Source organism: Cherax quadricarinatus, chromosome 78, assembly GCF_038502225.1.
Source record: "Cherax quadricarinatus isolate ZL_2023a chromosome 78, ASM3850222v1, whole genome shotgun sequence".
NCBI lineage: Eukaryota > Metazoa > Arthropoda > Malacostraca > Decapoda > Parastacidae > Cherax > Cherax quadricarinatus.
The window spans coordinates 5,556,773-5,567,276 of record NC_091369.1 but is presented as its reverse complement, the minus strand read 5'-3'; the positions used below and the strand labels follow the sequence as shown (position 1 = coordinate 5,567,276).

The window sequence follows — 10,504 nt, the reverse complement described above, 5'->3', positions numbered from 1 at the left end:
ACTGAAGGAAGGCAGCCAGCACTGAAGGAAGGCAGCCAGCACTGAAGGAAGGCAGCCGGCACTGAAGGAAGGCAGCTATCACTGAAGGAAGGCAGCTATCACTGAAGGAAGGCAGCCAGCAGTGAAGGAAGGCAGCTATCACTGAAGGAAGGCAGCTTGCACTCAAGGAAGGCAGCTTGCACTGAAAGAAGGCAGCTAGCAGTGAAGGAAGGCAGCTTGCACTGAAGGAAGGCAGCTATCACTGAAGGAAGGCAGCTAGCACTGAAGGAAGGCAGCTATCACTGAAGGAAGGCAGCTAGCAGTGAAGGAAGGCAGCTATCACTGAAGGAAGGCAGCTAGCAGTGAAGGAAGGCAGCTATCACTGAAGGAAGGCAGCTAGCAGTGAAGGAAGGCAGCTATCACTGAAGGAAGGCAGCTAGCAGTGAAGGAAGGCAGCTATCACTGAAGGAAGGCAGCTAGCAGTGAAGGAAGGCAGCTATCACTGAAGGAAGGCAGCTGTCACTGAAGGAAGGCAGCTAGCAGTGAAGGAAGGCAGCTATCACTGAAGGAAGGCAGCTAGCAGTGAAGGAAGGCAGCTATCACTGAAGGAAGGCAGCTAGCAGTGAAGGAAGGCAGCTATCACTGAAGGAAGGCAGCTAGCAGTGAAGGAAGGCAGCTATCACTGAAGGAAGGCAGCTAGCAGTGAAGGAAGGCAGCTATCACTGAAGGAAGGCAGCTAGCAGTGAAGGAAGGCAGCTAGCACTGAAGGAAGGCAGCTAGCAGTGAAGGAAGGCAGCTATCACTGAAGGAAGGCAGCTAGCAGTGAAGGAAGGCAGCTATCACTGAAGGAAGGCATCTAGCAGTGAAGGAAGGCAGCTATCACTGAAGGAAGGCAGCTAGCAGTGAAGGAAGGCAGCTATCACTGAAGGAAGGCAGCTAGCAGTGAAGGAAGGCAGCTAGCAGTGAAGGAAGGCAGCTTGCACTGAAGGAAGGCAGCTATCACTGAAGGAAGGTAGCTAGCAGTGAAGGAAGGCAGCTATCACTGAAGGAAGGCAGCTAGCAGTGAAGGAAGGCAGCTATCACTGAAGGAAGGCAGCTAGCAGTGAATGAAGGCAGCTAGCAGTGAAGGAAGGCAGCTTGCACTGAAGGAAGGCAGCTATCACTGAAGGAAGGCAGCTAGCAGTGAAGGAAGGCAGCTATCACTGAAGGAAGGCAGCTAGCAGTGAAGGAAGGCAGCTAACACTGAAGGAAGGCAGCCAGCACTGAAGGAAGGCAGCCAGCACTGAAGGAAGGCAGCTATCACTGAAGGAAGGCAGCCAGCAGTGAAGGAAGGCAGCTAACACTGAAGGAAGGCAGCTATCACTGAAGGAAGGCAGCCAGCACTGAAGGAAGGCAGCTAGCAGTGAAGGAAGGCAGCTATCACTGAAGGAAGGCAGCCAGCAGTGAAGGAAGGCAGCTAGCAGTGAAGGAAGGCAGCTATCACTGAAGGAAGGCAGCTTGCACTGAAGGAAGGCAGCTATCACTGAAGGAAGGCAGCCAGCAGTGAAGGAAGGCAGCTAGCAGTGAAGGAAGGCAGCTATCACTGAAGGAAGGCAGCCAGCAGTGAAGGAAGGCAGCTAGCAGTGAAGGAAGGCAGCTATCACTGAAGGAAGGCAGCTATCACTGAAGGAAGGCAGCCAGCACTGAAGGAAGGCAGCCAGCACTGAAGGAAGGCAGCTAGCACTGAAGGAAGGCAGCTAGCAAAGAAAAACAAAAGAGAGAGTAGCTCCGATTCCTTGGATCAAGATAAAATTAGCCTGACCCCCAAAAAATCGATATGTCGAGGCGAAGAAAAAAATAATTGTATGCAATTATATTTTAATTACTACACAAACATTTGCTAGAATTATGCAAAATATAATATATATATATATATATATATATATATATATATATATATATATATATATATATATATATATATATATATATATATATATATATATATATATATATATATATTGCTGTCTATCTGCCATATATATTTCATTTGTTTGCTGCTCTACTGTCTACTAATTCTTTGTATCAAAATTGTAGGGAGCAGTGATAATGGCAGGTCATGGAGCCAGGAGGCAGGCCAGGTGGCAGGCCAGGTGGCAGGCCAGGTGAGGGCAGGTCCAGGTGGCAAGCCAGGTGAGGGCATGCCAGGTGAGGGCGTGCCAGGTGGCAGGCCAGGTGAGGGCAGGTCCAGGTGGCAAGCCAGGTGAGGGCATGCCAGGTGGCAGGTCACACAGCAAGGTGCAGCATCACCTAGACAGTAGAGATGCATCTCCTGGACGAGGCTCCAGCCAATATGTGTTCATCTCACCTTTACCCTGTCAACATAAAACATACTGAGCTCACCCTAGGATCAACACTGTAAAATCTCTGTAAATGACGGGAAGACTACCTACTACTACTACTACTACTATTATTACTACTACTACTACTACTACTACTACTACTACTACTACTATTACTGCTACTACTACTACTATTACTACTACTACTACTACTATTATTACTACTACTACTACTACTATTACTACTACTACTACTACTACTACTACTGCTACTACTACTATTACTACTACTACTACTACTACTATTACTACTACTACTACTACTACTATTACTACTACTATTACTACTACTACTACTACTACTATTACTACTACTACTACTACTACTACTACTATTACTACTACTACTACTACTACTATTACTACTACTACTACTACTACTACTACTATTATTACTACTACTACTACTACTACTAGTACTACTACTACTACTACTACTACTACTACTACTATTATTATTACTACTACTACTACTACTATTATTACTACTACTACTACTACTACTATTATTACTACTACTACTACTACTATTACTACTACTACTACTACTACTACTATTACTACTACTATTATTACTACTACTACTACTACTACTACTATTATTACTACTACTACTACTACTACTATTACGACTACTACTACTACTACTATTATTATTACTACTACTACTACTACTACTACTACTACTACTACTACTACTACTACTACTACTACTATTAATACTAATAATAATGCTAATAATAATTTATTATTATTAAATTATTTAATAAATACATAAAACTGACTTAAGCAGAATTTATATATCTTAATGTAATACCTGGGGTATCTTAATGTAATACCTGGGGTATCTTAATGTAACAACTGGGGTATCTTAATATAACACCTGGGGTATCTTAATGTAACACCTGGGGTATCTTAATGTAACACCTGGGGTATCTTAATGTAACACCTGGGGTATCTTAATGTAACACCTGGGGTATCTTAATGTAACACCTGGGGTATCTTAATGTAACACCTGGGGTATCTTAATGTAACACCTGGGGTATCTTAATGTAACACCTGGGGTATCTTAATATAACACCTGGGGTATCTTTATGTAACACCTGGGGTATCTTAATGTAACAACCTGGGGGTACCTTAATGTAACACCTAGGGTATCTTAATGTAACACCTGGGGTATCTTAATGTAACACCTGGGGTACCTTAATGTAACACCTGGGGTATCTTAATGTAACACCTGGGGTATCTTAATGTAACAACTGGGGCATCTTAATGTAACACCTGGGGTATCTTAATGTAACACCTGGGGTATCTTAATGTAACAACTGGGGTATCTTAATGTAACAACTGGTGCATCTTAATGTAACACCTGGGGTATCTTAATGTAACACCTGGGGTATCTTAATGTAACACCTAGGGTATCTTAATGTAACATCTGGGGTATCTTAATGTAACACCTGGGGTATCTTAATGTAACACCTGGGGTATCTTAATGGAACAACTGGGGCATCTTAATGTAATACCTGGGGTATCTTAATGTAACACCTGGGGTATCTTAATGTAACAACTGGGGCATCTTAATGTAACACCTGGGATATCTTAATGTAACAACTGGGGTATCTTAATGTAACACCTGGGATATCTTAATGCAACAACTGGGGCATCTTAATGTAATACCTGGGGCATCTTAATGTAACACCTGGGGTATCTTAATGTAACACCTGGGGTATCTTAATGTAACACCTGGGGTATCTTAATGTAACACCTGGGGTATCTTAATGTAACACCTGGGGTATCTTAGTGTAACACCTGGGGTATCTTAATGTAGCAACTGGGGCATCTTAATGTAACACCTAGGGTATCTTAATGTAACACCTGGGGTATCTTAATGTAACAACTGGGGTATCTTAATGTAACAACTGTTGCATCTTAATGTAACACCTGGGGTATCTTAATGTAACACCTGGGGTATCTTAATGTAACACCTAGGGTATCTTAATGTAACATCTGGGGTATATTAATGTAACAACTGGGGTATCTTAGTGTAACAACTGGGGGACATCTTAATGTAAGACCTGGGGTATCTAAATGTAACACCTGGGGTATCTTAATGTAACAACTGGGGCATCTTAATGTAACACCTGGGGTATCTTAATGTAACAACTGGGGTATCTTAATGTAGCACCTGGGGTATCTTAATGTAACAACTGGGGTATCTTAATGTAATACCTGGGGTATCTTAATGTAACACCTGGGGTATCTTAATGTAACACCTGGGGTATCTTAATGTAACACCTGGGGTATCTTAATGTAACACCTGGGGTATCTTAATGTAACACCTGGGGTATCTTAATGTAACAACTGGGGTATCTTAATGTAACACCTGGGGTATCTTAATGTAACACTTGGGGTATCTTAATGTAACAACTGGGGCATCTTAATGTAATACCTGGGGTATCTCAATGTAACACCTGGAGTTTACCTGGAGTTTACCTGGAGAGAGTTCCGGGGGTCAACGCCCCCGCGGCCCGGTCTGTGACCAGGCCTCCTGGTGGATCAGAGCCTGATCAACCAGGCTGTTGCTGCTGGCTGCACGCAAACCAACGTACGAGCCACAGCCCGGCTGGTCAGGAACCGACTTTAGGTGCTTGTCCAGTGCCAGCTTGAAGACTGCCAGGGGTCTGTTGGTAATCCCCCTTATGTATGCTGGGAGGCAGTTGAACAGTCTCGGGCCCCTGACACTTATTGTATGGTCTCTTAACGTGCTAGTGACACCCCTGCTTTTCATTGGGGGGATGTTGCATCGTCTGCCAAGTCTTTTGCTTTCGTAGTGAGTGATTTTCGTGTGCAAGTTCGGTACTAGTCCCTCTAGGATTTTCCAGGTGTATATAATCATGTATCTCTCCCGCCTGCGTTCCAGGGAATACAGTTTTAGGAACCTCAAGCGCTCCCAGTAATTGAGGTGTTTTATCTCCGTTATGCGCGCCGTGAAGATTCTCTGTACATTTTCTAGGTCAGCAATTTCACCTGCCTTGAAAGGTGCTGTTAGTGTGCAGCAATATTCCAGCCTAGATAGAGCAAGTGACCTGAAGAGTGTCATCATGGGCTTGGCCTCCCTAGTTTTGAAGGTTCTCATTATCCATCCGGTCATTTTTCTGGCAGATGCGATTGATACAATGTTATGGTCCTTGAAAGTGAGATCCTCCGACATGATCACTCCGAGGTCTTTGACGTTGGTGTTTCGCTCTATTTTGTAGCCAGAATTTGTTTTGTACTCTGATGAAGATTTAATTTCCTCGTGTTTACCATATCTGAGTAATTGAAATTTCTCATCGTTGAACTTCATATTGTTTTCTGCAGCCCACTGAAAGATTTGGTTGATGTCCGCCTGGAGCCTTGCAGTGTCTGCAATGGAAGACACTGTCATGCAGATTCGGGTGTCATCTGCAAAGGAAGACATGGTGCTGTGGCTGACATCCTTGTCTATGTCGGATATGAGGATGAGGAACAAGATGGGAGCGAGTACTGTGCCTTGTGGAACAGAGCTTTTCACCGTAGCTGCCTCGGACTTTACTCTGTTGACGACTACTCTCTGTGTTCTGTTAGTGAGGAAATTATAGATCCATCGACCGACTTTTCCTGTTATTCCTTTAGCACGCATTTTGTGCGCTATTACGCCATGGTCACACTTGTCGAAGGCTTTTGCAAAGTCTGTATATATTACATCTGCATTCTTTTTATGTGGGGTATCTTAATGTAACACCTGGGGTATCTTAATGTAACACCTGGGGTATCTTAATGTAACACCTGGGGTATCTTAATGTAACAACTGGGGTATCTTAATGTAACACCTGGGGCATCTTAATTTTCCTCAGCCTGGAGTCCCTTAGACTCCAGGCTGAGGGACTGATTACCTTAAACTTCCCTTGATTTTCACCACTTTTCTTTGTATAGGACTGATAAAGCCACTGTGTGGGGAAACTTATCCTTTATACAGATAACCGAGTGTTGCACATGTGTCTAATTTACTGACCTTGTATTAAAGGTTCATATGTGAGAGAAACAGTTCATATACCTTGATCTGAAGTTCACATACCTTGATCTGAAGTTCATATACCTTGATCTGAAGTTCACATACCTTGATCTGAAGTTCACATACCTTGATCTAAAGTTCACATACCTTGATCTGAAGTTCACATACCTTGATCTGAAGTTCATATACCTTGATCTGAAGTTCACATACCTTGATCTGAAGTTCACATACCTTGATCTGAAGTTCACATACCTTGATCTGAAGTTCACATACCTTGATCTGAAGTTCACATACCTTGATCTGAAGTTCATATACCTTGATCTGAAGTTCACATACCTTGATCTGAAGTTCACATACCTTGATCTGAAGTTCATATACCTTGATCTGAAGTTCACATACCTTGATCTAAAGTTCATATACCTTGATCTGAAGTTCATATACCTTGATCTGAAATTCACATACCTTGATCTGAAGTTCACATACCTTGATCTAAAGTTCACATACCTTGATCTGAAGTTCACATACCTTGATCTGAAGTTCACATACCTTGATCAAAAGTTCACATACCTTGATCTGAAGTTCACATACCTTGATCTGAAGTTCACATACCTTGATCTGAAGTTCACATACCTTGATCTGAAGTTCACATACCTTGATCTGAAGTTCACATACCTTGATCTGAAGTTCACATACCTTGATCTGAAGTTCACATACCTTGATCTAAAGTTCACATACCTTGATCTAAAGTTCACATACCTTGATCTGAAGTTCACATACCTTGATCTGAAGTTCACATACCTTGATCTGAAGTTCACATACCTTGATCTGAAGTTCACATACCTTGATCTGAAGTTCACATACCTTGATCTGAAGTTCACATACCTTGATCTGAAGTTCACATACCTTGATCTGAAGTTCACATACCTTGATCTGAAGTTCACATACCTTGATCTGAAGTTCACATACCTTGATCTGAAGTTCACATACCTTGATCTGAAGTTCACATACCTTGATCTGAAGTTCACATACCTTGATCTGAAGTTCACATACCTTGATCTGAAGTTCACATACCTTGATCTGAAGTTCACATACCTTGATCTGAAGTTCACATACCTTGATCTGAAGTTCACATACCTTGATCTGAAGTTCACATACCTTGATCTGAAGTTCACATACCTTGATCTGAAGTTCACATACCTTGATCTGAAGTTCACATACCTTGATCTGAAGTTCACACCTTGATCTGAAGTTCACATACCTTGATCTGAAGTTCACATACCTTGATCTGAAGTTCACATACCTTGATCACATACCTTGATCTGAAGTTCACATACCTTGATCTGAAGTTCACATACCTTGATCTGAAGTTCACACCTTGATCTGAAGTTCATATACCTTGATCTGAAGTTCACATACCTTGATCTGAAGTTCACATACCTTGATCTGAAGTTCACATACCTTGATCTGAAGTTCACATACCTTGATCTGAAGTTCACATACCTTGATCTGAAGTTCACATACCTTGATCTGAAGTTCACATACCTTGATCTGAAGTTCACATACCTTGATCTGAAGTTCACATACCTTGATCTGAAGTTCACATACCTTGATCTGAAGTTCACATACCTTGATCTGAAGTTCACATACCTTGATCTGAAGTTCACATACCTTGATCTGAAGTTCACATACCTTGATCTGAAGTTCACATAGCTTGATCTGAAGTTCACATACCTTGATCTGAAGTTCACATACCTTGATCTGAAGTTCACATACCTTGATCTGAAGTTCACATACCTTGATCTGAAGTTCACATACCTTGATCTGAAGTTCACATTCCTTGATCTGAAGTTCACATAGCTTGATCTGAAGTTCACATACCTTGAAGTGAAGTTCACATACCTTGATCTGAAGTTCACATACCTTGATCTGAAGTTCACATACCTTGATCTGAAGTTCACATACCTTGATCTAAAGTTCACATACCTTGATCTGAAGTTCACATACCTTGATCTGAAGTTCACATACCTTGATCTAAAGTTCACATACCTTGATCTGAAGTTCACATACCTTGATCTGAAGTTCACATACCTTGATCTAAAGTTCACATACCTTGATCTGAAGTTCACATACCTTGAAGTGAAGTTCACATACCTTGATCTGAAGTTCACATACCTTGATCTGAAGTTCACATACCTTGATCTGAAGTTCACATACCTTGATCTAAAGTTCACATACCTTGATCTGAAGTTCACATACCTTGATCTGAAGTTCACATACCTTGATCTAAAGTTCACATACCTTGATCTGAAGTTCACATACCTTGATCTGAAGTTCACATACCTTGATCTAAAGTTCACATACCTTGATCTAAAGTTCACATACCTTGATCTAAAGTTCACATACCTTGATCTAAAGTTCACATACCTTGATCTGAAGTTCACATACCTTGATCTAAAAGTTCACATACCTTGATCTGAAGTTCACATACCTTGATCTAAAGTTCACATACCTTGATCTGAAGTTCATATACCTTGATCTGAAGTTCACATACCTTGATCTGAAGTTCACATACCTTGATCTGAAGTTCACATACCTTGATCTGGAGTTTTTCTCTGAAAGTTGTGGTGAAACCAAATTTCTGGAGCTGTTGTGCACACCGTTCACTCACGTGCACTCTACCAACCTGTCCCAAGAGGAACTCTATTAGACAAGCCCCTAAATACGTGCACTCTACCAACCTGTCCCAAAAGTGATCTGTATCTCAGTGGAAGAGTGCTCGGCTTACATCCAAGGGAACCCAGGTTCGATCCCAGTAAGGGACAACATTCATGAGCACGTTTCCTTACACCTGCTATGTACCTAGAGGTAAATATGTCTCTAAATAGCTAGTTGCCTGTTATAGATTACATCCTAGAAGCGAGGGACGTCAGGACGTCAGTGGATACAAGCCACACTGTCTGACTTTCTTGGTATATTAAATCGTGTGTTTCCTTATTTAAAACATCAACATTGACACACATTTCAACTTTTCAGCTTTAAGTTATTTTTTATCGACGTAATCTAACATAATCTAACATAATCTAACTTAATATAATTACAGAAAATAGCGTTTTCTAAATGAAAAATATTCTGGAAATGCTACTGGGAATCACGTAAGGAAAATAGGGAGTAGAATTAAGACTGTTGAATAATAACTTGTTGGAGAGAGACGAGATGGCCACCAGGCACGTCAGTAGAGTATAACTACCCACAGTTATGACTGTATTAGTGATGTATGGAGCTCCTCAGTCACGTTACTTCTCAGTCTTTATACACTTCATACACAGGTTTAATAATCTGAGTTAAGAGCCATCAAATATTTGCGTCAGAAGTTGTAAGGTAGTTCAGGAGTCTCTGACAGTGAAGGTGCTGGCTGAGGCCTCCCTCACTCCACTACACAAGAGGTGCATGACTGCAAGGTCTGAAAGAGACTGGTAGTGGTGCTGATGAATTTTGATGTCATCGGACCTAAGGTAGAATAGAAACGACAATGGAAAAGAAGGAAGAGGCTTTAAACAAGTCAGGCTGTGTTTCACACATATAAGGCAGGGGAGTTATGTCTCCCTGGACGGTTGTTGTCTACCACCCTGATACCAGAGTGCAAAATATTTAACAGGCTTCTGTTTTGCACTTATAAGACAGGAGAGCAGTACCTCCCTGGACGGTCGTTGTCTACCACCCTGCTACAGAAGTGGTGCCCAGGGTGTAGTGTTCAGTGTTGTTACCTTGCTGTTGGTCTGCATCCTGGAGGCGGTGTTGACGGTGTCGCCGAAGAGACAATACCTGGGCAGCTTCAGACCCACCACTCCAGCAGCCACAGGACCTATGTGAATACCTATAGGAGAAAAACATCTGGTAACCTCCTGCAGTAGTTGTGTGTGGGGGAGTGTAGGTGGAGGTACTCACCTATTCTGAGGTTGTGGGAGTGTGTGTGTGTGTGTGTGGGAGTGTAGGTGGTGGTATTCACCTATTCTGAAGTTGTGGGTGTGTGTGTGTGGGAGTGTAGGTGGAGGTACTCACGTATTCTGAGGTTGTGGGTGTGTGTGTGGGAGTGTAGGTGGTGGTACTCACC

General features: G+C 42.2%; 1 protein-coding gene across 1 annotated transcript in view; it reads right to left on the bottom strand.

The window, feature by feature from the left end:
* Nucleotides 1-2,137: 2,137 nt before the first annotated feature.
* Nucleotides 2,138-10,504, bottom strand: part of LOC128701587 (soluble guanylate cyclase 89Db-like) — a 16,925-nt gene continuing 8,558 nt past the window's right edge. Inside the window, exons 9-11 of the mRNA XM_070101591.1 lie at nt 10,158-10,267; nt 8,987-9,076; nt 2,138-2,333 (exon numbers count right to left, since the gene is read on the bottom strand). Of these exons, the coding sequence (XP_069957692.1) occupies nt 2,265-2,333; nt 8,987-9,076; nt 10,158-10,267 (269 nt within the window). The 3' untranslated portion in view covers nt 2,138-2,264. The remainder of the gene's footprint in view (nt 2,334-8,986; nt 9,077-10,157; nt 10,268-10,504) is intronic.